At 42.7% G+C, this 15496-nt stretch overlaps 1 protein-coding gene across 2 annotated transcripts in view; it reads left to right on the top strand.

Annotated features, from left to right (window-relative positions):
* Window positions 1-15496, top strand: part of CCZ1 (CCZ1 homolog, vacuolar protein trafficking and biogenesis associated) — a 1119178-nt gene that overhangs the window by 345776 nt on the left and 757906 nt on the right. For both annotated transcript variants that reach the window (XM_044089701.1, XM_044089702.1), the window contains 2 exons: window positions 2827-2874; window positions 2974-3057. In XM_044089701.1, coding sequence (XP_043945636.1) covers window positions 2827-2874; window positions 2974-3057 — 132 coding nt within the window. The remainder of the gene's footprint in view (window positions 1-2826; window positions 2875-2973; window positions 3058-15496) is intronic.

Here is a 15496-nt window from a genome sequence, read left to right as displayed (position 1 = left end):
TGGAGTGCCTTGATATCTTTATGATAGGCATCCTTGATGTCTACCGAGTACGTCCAGTCGTCCTTCCTCAGCAAACTTGGTCTGTTTCACATAGCGATTCAACTTGCAGTGGTCCAGAATGGGCTTGAGTATTTGTTTTTCTGTGGCACTAAAAAGAATCTTGAGTAGATCCCAACTCCTCTTTAGTATGGTGGGACCCTTTGTATTTCTTAGTTTCAAAGCAGCTTTCTTATCTCTACAGCTGCTTGTCTTCACTGATGGGGTGGAAGATTGGGAAGGGTTTTTTAGTTCTCCTTTGGTGCACAGAGAAAAGAATGACATAGCCTTTGGATACAACTCTCAACATCCAGATATCCAAATCTCAACATCCAGATATCTGAAGTGATGGCCTCTCGAGCTTCAGGGTGGAGAACCAGTTGACCCTGACTGCCTCCACTGAGTGGCAGCTGTGCATCCTCTTATGGGTTCTGAAAGGACTTACTGGAGAAGAGATCTCAGAAGCCCTGATTTTGCAGACTACCCCTGTCTGTTGAAGTCCCCCATCCCCCACTGCTGCAGTAGGGGACACCATCATCAGTAATGTTCTGGAAGAAATGTGCGACGTAAAGAAACGTGTCACTTCCACCCCTTTGTAGTTCCTAGAAAAGGGGTGCAGAAGTGTATCCCAGTGGCAGACTACGTCTTGCCTTTCTGTTCACTCCAGGTCACTGTGTCCTTGACTTTTGGATGAGAGTGGGACCATCTAACCAGGCATTTAGAAAGGGTGCTTTAAAGCAATCCTTGAAGTTACACAGGTGCACAGATCCAAAAAGGGGTGTCTTGGTTTGGGTCGGTGATGGCTCCGACAAGAATTCAGCAGGAATAACGGACAGAGAGGGGTTGGGTGAAGCCTTGCCAAAGAAAGGGGCTAGGGATACTTAGCATAGGGGAGTTTGACTTCATGCTCAGAGCCGTGGTAGAAGGTGATCAGTGCTGAAAGGACAACGAAGGCACAGTTTGAGCTGAGTCAGAGGAGACGAAGACCTGTGAAACTTTGGATTCATTTGTCTTCCATTAAAGAGGAGTGTTTGTGTTTCTCTTTTGTAACATTTCCTTTTGCCCCTTAGTCCTTTATCTTCCTCTGTTTCTCTCTTTCACTTTCCTTTTCATGCTTCTTCTCTCCTGACTTTTTGGTTTGGGAGGACAAAAAATAGAAGAAGCAGATGCAGCTAGAGGGGAGACCTTTTGACACCAGCTGAGCCCTCCTGCCAGCAAGGATTTTTGGTCCAAATGCTGAGCAAGCAGAACAATCCACACTGAGGTGTGATGCACCTAATCAGTACACACTTGTAGTGTGTTTCTGGAGGGGGAGCTGCACTCCCTACACTTCTTGAAACCTGAGTCTTGTTCCTCTTTAATAGGGTGTAAGAAACCAAAACAACAGCACAAGCATGCACGTGCACACACACACACACACACACACACACACACACACACACACACACATATGATCACCAGCAAATAGCGCAGACCTACTTACTACTAGAAACATGGCTATTAATTCACTATTTTCAGTATATAGTTTATATACATTTTGTGGGCATGTGTATGTAAGATATATATATATATATATATATATATATATATATATATATATATATATATGTATATGTTGTTTGTCTTTCGGCTTTTCCCGGTTAGGGGTCGCCACAGCAGAACTCTGGTCCACTAATGATTGGCAGTAGATTTTCACGAACGCCGAGGTGCCAGCTCGACGTCCAACCTTCAACGAAGGCACGCCCATTTACGCATGTCTTTCGAATGCCACCCAACTGAGGGGAGGACATGCAGACTCCACACAGAAGGCACTCCCCGGACTCCAGCCGAGAATCGAACTGGAGAACCACTTGCTGTGAGGCAACAACGCTACCACTGTACCACCGCGGCTATATATATATATATATATATATATATATATGTGTGTGTGTGTGTGTGTAGATTTTATATATATATATATATATATATATATATATATATATGTGTAGATTTTATATATATATATATATATATATATATATATAGATAGATGTATAGATATATATATATATATATATATATATATATAGATAGATGTATAGATATATATATATATATATAGATATATATAGATGTATCTATAGATATAGAAACATACATGTGTGTATATATTTTTTAAGTAGAAATTACTATAAAGAGCGGGCATATGAAAAAGGGTAGCAAAGTTGCTAACATGAAACTAACTGCCAAAAGACAAGAAAGGGGATAAATGTCCCAAAACACAATTACAGCTACACAAACTGTCTTAAACCCTAAATTGTGATGGAGGTAACACAGCAAAAAATTAAAGATGAGCAAAAAGGATTTTCATTTCTGCCACTGAAGTTGCTCTCTGATCAAGTTTGGATGCAAAATCGGCAACTGAGGCCTGAGAATATTCAGTGAGGGCAGTGAATAATGGATAGAGTAGGTGGCGCTTTGCAGTTGAAGAATTTTAGATGCCACTCTCATATCCTGTAACCTACAGGTTGAGACTAGCAGAAAAAAACATCAGATCTGAAAACGTATGTGGTCTTCATCATTGTGGGAAAAGCAGGCCAAATTTATTGACTGTTCAGGTATACAGCTTTCTAGGAATCGTTGTATGGGAAGTAGGAGTTTTCCTTGGTAGTAAAGAACACATGATCATAGCACATTGTTAATGTAGCACAAATTTAAGTATATTTAAATTGCTTTTTTTCACACGTTATGCCTTTGGTTTTAAAGTTGTCAGTAAGTTTGTGCTGACAGTTTTTTCTTCTCATTTTTCAGGATACAGTGTATAATGCAGTGCTGCAGCAGTGTTACAGCATGTATAAGGTACAAGTAGTAGTTATACACACTTGTTACAATTTGACTACACTGCATTTCTTAGCATGACATTACACAAATTAGCAACAATTTTTGCTGTCTTTTCAGCTTTTCAATGGGACATTTTTGAAAGCGATAGAAATGGGTGGAGCGGAAATTCTAAAGCAGAGGCTTGAAAAGTTTTTCTTCCGGGTAAGAACTGCTGTTGTAATTTGTAGAAAGCTTTGTTGTTTAACTCATTCACTCCGGAGCAGCTCAGAAAATGCTGCCTGCTTACTTCCACCATAGTAACAACAGTGCAGCCTGAGCTTATTTTCAGAAAATCCATTTGTAATACCATACAGAAAACAAATGTTCATAACTCTTTAACCATAAGAGCAAGACTAAAAATGTAAATGTGAAAGTTGTTCAGCAGACACTAACCTTTCCAACAGTGTAAATGTTGATAGTGTTTATGTAAATCATTATTAAATATTTGCCAAGGAATGCTGATATTGTGCATATTTTATTTACCTTTTTTTGTACAAAAAAATCACAATATCTTGGTGAATGTACCATGGAGACCCCATACAATTTGTAATTAGTTTGTTTGTATGAATGTTAGCTTTAAAATGATACCTTGACCATTACTGTGTGATGCTCTGTTACGGTGATATTCACATAAATATGATTAATATTATATTTCTCATAATTGAGAAATAAAGCATAATATCTCATCACCTATAACAGACAGAGACTACATATCAGTGTACAAGTTGTGTGGCTCAATGTCAACTTCAAAACGATGCTTCATTTGTGTTGTCACCATGTTCCCTTGCAAAGCTATGGGTATAATAATGAGGAATATTGCAAATGTATAATTTTCATAATCCTACAAGGCTAAACAAACTGCGATATCTGTGCATGTGTACAGCTTACAGACACAGTTCTTTTACCATGTTGTAAGGAGTAATACTGTCTTCAAATTTAGGTATTACTTGGGACATTGACATGCTCCCTTGCAAAGTTAGTTAGAAAAATATGTAAAAAAAAATTATAATTTCCATAAACTAAGTCCTAAACAAAGTTGATATTTGTACATGTGTACATCATACAGATGCAGTTCTTTTTCAATGTTGTGATTATTAATACTGTCTTCAGAATGAGGTATTACTTAGCACATTAACATACTCCCTTGCAAAGTTATTTACCAAAATATGAAAAAAAATCATAATTTTCATAGCCTAAGTCCTAAAACTTTGATATCTGTATATATGTGCAGAATACAGACAGTTATTTTATCATATTGTAAGGAGTAAGACCGTTTTCAAAATGAGGTATCATTTGGCACGTGTACATGCTCCCTGGCAAAAATTTACCAAAATATTAAAAAAATCATAATTTCTAAAAACCTAAGACCTAAATAAAGTGCAGTAGTTCTACATGTGTACAGAATACATACACAGTTATTTTATCATGTTGTACACTCTTCAAAATGAGGTATAACTTGGCACAACTACATGCTCCCTAGCAAGTTTATCAAAATATGAATGAAAATCATAATTTCCATAACTAAAGTCCTAAACAAAATATGATAGCTGTACAGTTGTCCTGCATACAGTACACCTCTTTTTCCATCCTGTGACTACTAATACTGGCTTCAAAATGAGGTATTACTTACCCTAATTACATGTTCCCTGATAGTTATTTAACGAAATACGAAAAAATATCATAGTTCTCATAACCATGGTCCCAAACAAACTGTGATATCTAGACGTGTACGGCATACGGATACAGTTCTTTTTATATATTGCCAGTACTAATACTGTCTTCAAAATGAGCTGCTATTTAGCTTGCTGACATGTTCCCTGACAAAGCTAGTCACCAAATATAAACCAATATCTTAATTGTCATAACAGAAGTCCTAAACATAATGTGCTATCTGTACATTTGTTCAGCATGCATACACAGTTCTTTTTCCGTCCTGTAACTAATAATACTGCATTCAAAATGAGGTATTACTTACCCTGATGATATGTTCCCTGGCAAAGTTATTTAGTACAGTAGGAAAAGGTCATAACTCTCATAACCATAGTTGTAACCAAACTGTGATGTGTGTGCAGAATGGGTATTGACATTCTCTTCTATGTGGTAAACTCTTTAAACAGATCTTACTCAGCATGTTCACCATCTCCCTACCACAGTTATTTGCCAAACTAAGAAAAAAATAATTTACATAACACAATTCATAATAAAACGGTTATCTGTACCTGCGCAAAGCATACAGATAGTTCTTTGACAATCTGAAAATGAAGTGTTACTCAGCATGTGTACAAATTCCCTAGCAGTTCTTTTCCTGTGTTGTAAGTAGTGACAATGGTGTTCATAAAATATAACTATAGAGTTTCTTACCGTGCTGGTCCAACTTTGGTCATGGCTGTTGTCCAGTCGTTCTCACTGGCTGCATGTTACCAATATATCGTGCACAGCTGTCATCACACCATTGTGGAGGTCAGTCAAGAATAACGCAATGCCATCCTCAGTTAGGTGAACGCCATCGCTTCGGAAAAGTTGAACATCTTCTGCGGTGATGCTGTCATGGCAGATTGTTGATCCACCGACCCTGTGCATCAAGCCATGCATGAACCCATTCTGTAAACGTCTGGCCTTGTGGCTGCCCGTTGACTAGTTGCTGTTTTCCATATCTGGCGAGGAATTGTCAGACCACACAAAATGACAGTGTGGCACACCACGACTGCAGTCATTCAAATATTGTTCTGATTTCAAACCATAGCCTTCTGAGTGGGTGAGTGATGACATCATTCCCTCCAGTGTGCTGCACAAGGATGTCAGGCTCAGGTAGATTAAACACTTCTCTTCCAACAACTGCAGGAGGCCGCTCCAATGCATACCTCTTTTTGCAATCCAGTATACCTTCACACTAGCTGTGGGGGAAGCACATGTTGTAGTGGTTTTCACTTTTGGAGGCATGGCTGGCAGCCCAGTGAATGTAGGAATGGCCACACATCCACACTCTCACTTGTCGTTCTCCTGTTCATGAAGCCATGTCACTGACACAAGGTGGGCATACCTGCACAGGAAAGAAATGCAGGCAGGTTACTACTGATGTTTGAGAGATGTATTGGAAGACTACACATATATGTATAGCAATAGCATTACCTGGTTCACTGATCCAAATCTTCACTCCTATCCACAGTGGCATTATTCTTTTGATAAGGTACATAACCGGTGATGACGATGCAGAGGTACATAGTACCAAAAACATCAAATTACGCACAGTGACTGACTAGGGGGCACAGAAAGGGCACATGTAAAGAGAAAAATCAGGTTAAGGTCTGCCACTCCACTAATATGCCGAGGACAGTCATGGAGCTTCAGCTGATGGGTGTCTGAAGTGTCCCATACCTGTGCTGGCTGCCCACTCAGACTGCTGATACCACTACTGTCTCACAACCTCCTTCAGTGTCAGCAGTCTTCTTTACCTCTGCCTTTTCTCTTTACATGTGTACATTCAGCAATGGACCTAAGGGATCAAGGACGGAAGTAATTTACTATTTGCTTCCCTGACATACATGCATTTATGTACCAGAGTGGAAGGAGAGTGAAAGATCCCATTGCAAAGGAAAAAGTACCTAGACTCTTTCTTTTTGCAGGTGGCCTTCCGGGGAGGGACTGAAGGCATCATAGTGGCACCCATGAAACCATGCATTTCCTGGAAAGCAGCCCAGTGGGTCTGAGCTGAAGAGTCTCCCAAGTTCCCCACTGCCATCCAGGATGATCCTAACAGTCATGATGTCTGCGTGTGCTGCCCACTGATGCACACACCATCAGAAGATACATTCTTACCTTAGCTGAAATTCTGCACGGGTGGACACTGACAAGGGGCTACAGAAAGGGCACATGTAAAGAGAAAAAGCAGGGTAAGGACCGCTACTCAACTAATATGGTGAGGACAGGCATGGGGCTTCAGCTGGCAGGCATCTGAAGTGTCCCATACCTCTGCTTGCTGCCCACTCAGACTGCTGGTAGCAGCAATGGCTCCTAATTGCATGCAATGCTAGCAGTCTGCCTTACCTCTGCCTTTTCCATGTACATGTGTCCTTTATGCAATGGCTGTAAGGAGTGAAAGGAGGGAGGTAATGTAAAGCCTCTTGACCGGACCTACATACATTTACTACACCAGAAGGGAGGGGGACTGAGTGGAGACTGAAACCAAGACAACATGTGAAAAGACCAAGACTGACCCAGACTTTGCCTTTTTGCATGCGTCTTTTCCCGAAGGGAAACATTGCATCAAAGTGGCACCCGTGAGGCCATGCTTACCTAGGAAAGCAGCACTATGGGACTGAGCTGAAGAGTCTCCAAGTTCCCAACTGCCATCCAGGTCGATCATAAGATCCAAGGTGGTTGATTGTGACACACACTGATGCACCCAGCAGCCTGGGCACAACTATATGTTGTACAGTGTGTACTGTACATCTCACTGCTGTCAGCACTCTGCTAGACCCTTATGGCCATGTTACTCACCAAAGCAGTCAACACACAGGTTAATCTTGCAGGTCAGACATCCCCATGGATGGTTCAGCATGTTTACCCTTTCTGGCACAGTGTTTGCATCATGACTTCCGCCATTTAACTGGGAAGTGTGAGCCTTTAGATCGGCTCATGGTCTCTGGGGCAGTAATCTCAATGCATCTTTTCCTTTTCTTGTAGGTGTTCAGGAGGTGCATGCCTAGGTTTCTTCTAAACTGTAACTGTGTTGCCAAAATAAAGCCGGAACGTGACAGCTGCCGGTTGCTGCTACTCTCACTGAATAAAATGTAAGCATTCAGTATGGCCACATCCCATAAGAACAAAAACATGTACAGCCACCATTTTCTTGCCTTTCTTGTCCTGAGCTGATCGGCTCGGTCCACCCCATTCATGTATGTGTTCTACATGTTTACAACTGGTGGACATGGCACTGAAGCTTTTATTCTGTCGTGCGGTCTCCTGTGTGTGCTGGAGACTGTCAAGTTTGGGTTACTATTAGTTGACAGCAGAAATACTGGGTCGCTATCCTTCCATTCATTTGCAAGCAGTGGTCCACTCTACAAATGCTTGTATAACCCTCGTGGTGCTTTACCAATGGCCTTTCTGTTGAATGTTGCAGGCCATCCTGACCTATTGGTGTGCATGGTTCCGCAGCAGTACAGACAGTCTTGCAGCAGTTGCTGTGCCAGTGGGACAGAGGTGAAGAAGTTGTCAAAGTAAATGTGATGCTTCTTTCCAATCAGCCCCCATGTTAGGTCAACCACAACTCGGTGTGCCAGTCCAACCTCTGTGGTCTGCTCTGCCTTTCCAGTGTATACCTGGAATTCACGCACATACCCATTGTGTGAGTCAGCCAGCATCCATACCTTAATGCCATATATCTCCGGCTTGCCAGGCATAAACTGTCTGTCTGAATGTCAAACGTCCACGGAAGCCAACCATGGGTTCATCTACTGCAACCTCACGATGCACATTATACTGTGTCCTACATGCATGAAGTACAGCATCCAGTATCGGCCATACATGATGTAGCTTGTCGTGACCCACAGAGCCCTGTGGCAGTCTGAGGTTTTTGTCATTGCAGTGAAAATACTGATGAATTTTTTTTCAAACCTCTCTCGGATCATGTAGTCAGCTATTAGGAAATGACCATACACATGGTGTGTTTCTTAACAGTACTGCCTGTATTTTGGAATGTACAATAGACATGTATATTCTGGCACCAAGAAATGTGTGTATGTCTCCAGGACAAACAGGACTCCACCACTTATCAACCTTGCCTGCTGCAGCCTGCCTGTGTGCAGCATAGCGGTTACTTTCATCGGCAAAAGGTGAGTACAGTTCCTCTAGGAACATCAAATTGAGGAAGTCCATGTCTGTGCTGTCTGAGTCCAGGTTGGTTACTGGGCACCCCAGACACACAAAGTCATCATTGAGATCTGGTGTTAGGTATTTCTCCCACGAGATGTTACCTGGTGGGCATGCTCGCCGTATCTTTTTGGTTAGCCTTGCACACTTTGGAATGGAAACTCTGAGATGGTTGCCAGATGGTGTGCTGTGATCATTTTCAGTACCCACTGGTTTGCATGCACTTCTGTGTGGAGTACTCGCAGATATTCCATGCTGCGGCACAGTCAGATCCTTGCTTGACAAGGAGCTACTTCAGCTCAAATCCAGTGGACTTTCTCTATCCCAGTCAACCTGCTGTGGGCTACTCTTGAACTCATGTACAGTAGGAGGTGTATCCACTTCCTTGTCAGCACTTGACCTGGCCTGGACTGTGGAGTACTCCAAAGGTCTATCAGTTGGGCCATGTCCTTGCCGTAATATAGGCAATATACAGTCACCAGAGCTGTGGATGAAGGCAAGGTGATTCACACAGCCTACCTTGATCTGGCCAGGGCTTTTGATACCATTCCCTACTCAGGAATCCTAGAAAACCTCACTAAACTTGGCACCAACCCCAATATCACTAGGTGGGTTGCAAACTGGCTCACAGATAGAACCCACAGTGCGAAAGTAACTGACTCCAAGTCAGACTGCCGATTAGTCACGAGTGGAGTCCTACAGGGTTTGGTCCTGGGTCCTGTCCTGTTTGGTATCTACTTCTCTGAAGTCCAGGCCAACACAAAGGGACTCTGGCTGACAAAGTTTGCAAATGATTGCAAGTTGGGAGCTATTATTAACTGCCCAAGTAATATTGACATCCTACAGAATGGCCTCACTGTGACCAATGACTGGTGTGAGAACCATGGCCTTAAGCTCATTGTCAAAAAATGTGTTGTCATCCCCTTTGGGAAAAACTCGGTTCCCATGAATTACGACATTAATGGTAGTCCATTGAACACAGAAGATGTTATAAGAGATCTGGGAACACAGGTTGACAGCAGCCTCTGTTTCGACCACCACATTGCCACTGTGGTCAGAAAGTCCTTCTATGTAGCACATCTCATTACTAAGGGTTTTGCATCCAGGAAGAAAGAGGTCATTGTCTCCCTCTACTCTTTCCTCATTAGGCCAGTCATTGAGTACAATGCCCCATTTGGCATGTACCTCACTAGACACCTGCAACAACTGGAGAGGCCTCAAAAGTACCTCACAGAGAAGAATCCTAGGCCTTAAACACTTGTCCTATATGGACAGACTCAAAAAACTCCCAACTATTCTCTGTCTCATATTGCCTACTTAGAGAGGCGATCACTGCTTGACTTACAAAGCCATGTCTGACTCAGCTCTGTTAGAAGTGCTACATCTAAAGAAATCCCAATCCCTCCACACCACACGTTCCAGAGAACTCAACCTCATTACCTCAATTAACAGAACATGCTGGTGGGACAGGCTCATAACCCAGAGACTGTCTGTGCTATGGAACAGACTTCCCATACATGTTAAGCAGAGCACCTCACTGACCGTCTTCAAGAGAAATCTTGATGGGAAACAGAAAATTCACCCTGGGGATAACACCAGTGGCTCTACTTGACAGAAGCACTGGGATCTAAGGTTGAGTGGCACTATGCCAGGGTAATCCTATGGCTAGGCTTGTAAAGGCCCCAGGACCATTAGCCTAGTACACACCTATGAGTGTCAGCTCCTTTATAGGAGAGAACAAATACAAAAAGACAGATGTGATAAGTATTAAAGAGTAAACAATAACTATAGTACAAAAGTAAATATCTAGATAGCTGATGCACATGTACACTATTTATATACATTGGACAATACTGACTACTAGATGATTAACACATGAAAGAAAAATACACTATACACAGTGGTGAGATTGGGTGATATTGCACATAAGGAAGTGATTGGAATTGCGCTTGAATGAGAATATATTAGTTTTAATATGCAATAAATAAAATTAATGTATGGGGGGGGGAAGAATGCGAGCATAACAATTTATTATAGTTTTGATACATCCAGATTTACGTCTGCATTAATGAGTCTTGTTGCAGTTGGATAAAAACTGTTCATGAATCTGGAGGTCCTGCAGCGGATAATCCGTAACCATCTACTAAATGCAAGTTTAGTGAACCAACCATATGCTGGATGAGAAGTGTTGCTCAGTATTTTGCGGGACCTCTTTTTACATCTCTACTGCCCACAATCTTTTCTGCTGTTCTTGTTATTCTTTGCATCTTCTTCCTTTCGGCCATTGTGCTGTTACCAAACCATACAGTGCAATTGCTGGTGATAATGCTCTCGATGGCTCCTCTGTAGAAGGTATTTAGAGCATTCATAGAGAGCTTTGCTTTTCTCAGCCTTACTTAGTAGGTGTAGTCACTGGTGGGCTCTTTTAATTAGCTGGCCTGTGTTTGTACTCCAAGAAAGATCCTGTGATATATGTACCCCCAGAAACTTTGTAGTTTGGACTCTCTCCACTTCTTCGCCATTGATCCTGAGGGGCAGGTGCATGTCAGAGTTGTAACTCTAACAAGGTAGAGAGAACATTGTACTTTTTGCATCAGTTATTTGTTTATTGAAAATCAGAACAATTATTTGTCATCTTTGCTAAGGGCACCCTTGAGCTGTTGACTTATGAAAAGGCTCTCTCCAAATGCATAGCAGATAGCATTAAATTTTATTAAAAGACCAGTGGAGGGAGTTTTATCGAAAAGACTCAGACCCCCTACTATTCTTTATCAATAAGAATTTATGATTCTGTGTATCTGAATGGGGACTGGGGGTTCAGAATGTTTAAGAAAGTGTCAAGAAATATTCCTGAGAGGTTTTAAATTGCAGGCTTCAAGGTTAATTACTAGAGCAGAGTTATACCTGTATGTTTTTTGTTTGAGGAGTCAAGGCTTAATATAGTGTAGCCAGGTGGTATCATTTTTTCAGAAGTTGTAGTGGCTTTAAGCCATGTCTTGGTTATTGCTAGTATGTCTTGTGATTGTGGTTCAATCCAAGAGTGCATGGAGGAGATTTTGTTGCATATACTGTGGGCATTGAGGCAGAAATGTCCAAAGCATATGGATATTGAGACAGAAGTGTTTTTAAAGCAGGGGTCTTTAGTATGTTGTCAATGGGGATCTCTGCTGTTTGACTGGGTCCTGAGTGGTTGCGAATGCCTCCACTGAGTAGAAGAGTATAGTAATATGTAGACAGGCTATCCAAGACCTTTTTATAATTCTGTAGTTGAGTAGATGAGATGTTGTTTGGAGTAGTGAGAGAATGGTAGAAGGTAGCAGGGCTTTATTACATGATGGAAAGTGGTGTAATAGAGGTGGGGACTGTTTTTCAGAAGTACATACATTGTGATCACATATGTGCCTTTCCTCTTCCTAACTTTAAGCAGCAAAGCATAAAATATACAGTGCCTGTTATTTTCTTCACTGTTTCAGATGCTTTAAGAAAGTTGTTACTTCCTTCTGCTATCTTCTTCATGTTTTCTATAGCAAATAAAACATCTGATCTGAAGTTGTTGTTTTCATTTGGTCTAGGACATGGATCTGTCAGGGATCCGACTCAGCCGCAATTTCCAGCGTCAGATCCAAGCTCCTCCCCTACCCATAATACTGCTGTCTCCGTCCTCCCTTCAGATCTCATTGGCCGCTCATGAGAGACAGCAGCATGGATTGCAGCTCCAAGTTTCCTTAGTATAAGGGTGATCTTTTTTTGTGAGTATTTCTCCTTTCTAGCTTTTATAATTCTCTGTCTTTGTCTTACCTTGCCTACCCCTGTGTGCTGGTTGCATCAGTTCCTAGAAAAAAATCTCCTCTCTATCCTTCTTTTCCCGCCTTTCTTAGCCATGGCAGAACAGCGTGTGTGTGTGTGTGTGTGTGTGTGTGTGTGTGTGTGTGTGTGTGTGTTGTGTGCTTGGGGAAAGGCCACTTTGAGACCTCCTGTTTTCTCTTTGTGGGTTTCAATCCCCGCCCTTTGATCAACAGGAGGAACAAGTTAATTCTTAAAGGCCTGCTTCCCCTAGAGGCTGCTACTCCCTCTACCTCTTCTTCCACCCCAGCTTCTGGGACTCGGCCTCCCCCTAAGATGTCCAGGGATGGAGAAAAGTCTCATCTCAAGCACCGGGACAGACCTAAGAAGCAGTCCCCTGACCGCTCATCTGTTAAGGAATCCCAGACCAAGTCCCGCCCAGATCTGACCCGAAGCTTGTCTCAAATCAGGTGTCTGTGTTTTTCTGCGGAGCTGTTGATTTCCCGATGCCGTTCCCCCATCTGTCCCCCTCGGCACCACTCCAGGCCTGGGTCGGTGGCTTCTTCCATTCAGTCCACTAGTAGTCTTTCCGAAACTGAGCTGGACAGGATGATGTGGAGGTTTATCCAGACCCAGATTCAGATGGGACTCTTTTCTGCTCCCTCTCCCTCCAGGGCTGGGAGCATACAGTCCACTTTCCTTCCCATTGCTGCTTCTCTGATCCAACCACTGGCTTCGGAGACATCTGGTCCAAGGTTTGCTGGTGTCGAGGGGTTGGTGCTGTTGGTTCCAGGTACTTCGAAGCCAGCCATTGCCCTGAGTGGCTCGACTCCGACTCTTTCAGAGCCATCCAACTCTTGGAGCTGTAGTCTCTGCACCAGATCCAAGGGGATGGCATCGGCTTTGAGGTTTATGGAGTCCCTCCATGAGTCCCGGTGCCTGGAGACTCAGATCTGGCTCCCCCTTCGACCAAGAAAGTGGCAGATCTGGTTTATCTTACATCTGCTGCAGGGATTCGTTCTCCCTCTGCTTTCGATGTGGTAGAGAGGGTCCTGTCAGCCCCGTTTAGACCATTAATGCTGTCTTCCGTGGAGTCCATCCTGGCTCCTTCTCTTTCTGGCCTGGATTATGCCATCCTGCCTCCTAAGGGACAGCCTGTCACCACTATACCCCAGGGGGTTCCACCCGGGAGTTTCCTGAGGTTTTCGAGTCCTCCCCAGAAACTCCCCCTAAGGAGGTCCTTTGGAAACACACGTGCAAAAGGAGGCACTTGGACACCCCACTGGAGTCCCTCACTGAAGACATTGACTTGGAGGAAGGGGAGGGTTCCCCCTGATCACACTCAGATGATGTCTCCTTCGGAGACATTATGGAGATCCTGTCCCAGCATGGGGGAGTGGTCTAACCAAAAACACAATCCGGATGAGTCTGTGTTTTTGGAGGAGTTTGACACAGGATCCACTACCTCCTGGGCATCCCCACCCATGGATCCCCTTGTGGACTTAATTTCATCCAGGGCATGGAAGGAACTGGATACAGTTGACCTTATCCCTGCACCCAGACAAAATACTCAGCTCACCTTCGGATAGGCAACATTGGTCGAATGAATCCTCGGTAGATGCCATGGTGATTGTGGTGGCCACCAAGAAAGAGCTTGCTCTGGAGAGCGCATCTGTCCATCCACTGGACCAAGAGTCGTGGTCCATGGACCATTTTGGGAAGTGGACTTGCACTTCAGCAACGTTTGCTTTGCATGCTGTGAATTACATGGCACACGTCGTCACACTGCAGCAGGACCTGGTCAGAGAGGTCACTAAGTCTACCCCAGGGTCCATGTCAGCAGAGGAGAAAAAGGAGTTCTGTTCTCGTATGGTCACCCTTACTTCCATATCCAGTACTTTCATGGGGCTCCTGTCACATGCCACTGAAGGTGCCTCTAAGGCTGCCGGAACAGGTGTCTTTTACAAAGGCCCCCTATGTTTGATGTACTCTTTTTGGTAAGACTGTTTGAGACGTATTAGTCCAGAGCGAAAAAGACTGGAAGACCTTGTCTGCCATTAGGATTCCGTTCTCAACCCTGCAATGATCCTTTTCCAGGAATCAGCACAGGGTGAAGAAGATATGGTTCCGAAAGTCTCAGGGTTTTTCCTTATGACAACAATGCAAAATCCAAAGACCAGGATAAAGACAAAGTTCATAAAATTAAAATATAAACAGTGAAGTCAGCACCATAAAAATAAGACATGACGTTTAATAACAACAAAGCTTTCAGGAAAACAACCCTTTCTCAGTGTATATTAATCTTAGTTAACATCTTTCCTTTTATACATATTAAAAAAGACATAGCCAATAGAAATACACCATTCGTAATGATCCATGATGGATAATAAACTCTTAAGGTGATAGTACAATCATTTTTAATACATTCATCTGAAACACATTTGTTTCTGTTTTAAAATCATCTTTAATGATATTGTTTAAGTCCAGGTGGACCATCTGCTTGTAGCTGAAGAATCAAATTATATTCTTTTATTTCTAATCTGTTAACATCCCCCTTCTCAGATTTCTAAAAACCTTATCTGTCATTTTAAAAGAAAAAATATGGTTTTGACCATTTTCGTTAATATGCCTTGCTAAAGAGTTAGTACAGTTGGATTCTTGGGCTACAATCAAGCAATGTCATTAAAGCTGATTTTAAAACAGAAATGTGTTTCAGATAAATGTATTAAAAATGATCGTACTATCACCATAAGAGTTTATTATTTATTGTGGATTATCATAGGGCTCACCACTGCTCCCAGGGTGTTCACCAAAGTGATGGCAGTAGTGGCAACTCACCTGCAGCTGCAGGGGTTCCAGGTCTTTCCCTGCCTTGGACGATTGGCTGCTTTCCGCTCCCTCCAGGCAACTACTGTGTCAAGCTAGGGATCTTCTTCTCAAGACTGCA

Source organism: Protopterus annectens, chromosome 12.part0 (genome assembly GCF_019279795.1).
Source record: "Protopterus annectens isolate FY-2018-M chromosome 12.part0, PAN1.0, whole genome shotgun sequence".
NCBI classification, from domain to species: Eukaryota; Metazoa; Chordata; order Ceratodontiformes; family Protopteridae; genus Protopterus; species Protopterus annectens.
Note: the sequence above shows the minus strand (reverse complement) of the source record. Positions and strands in the feature narration are given on the sequence as shown.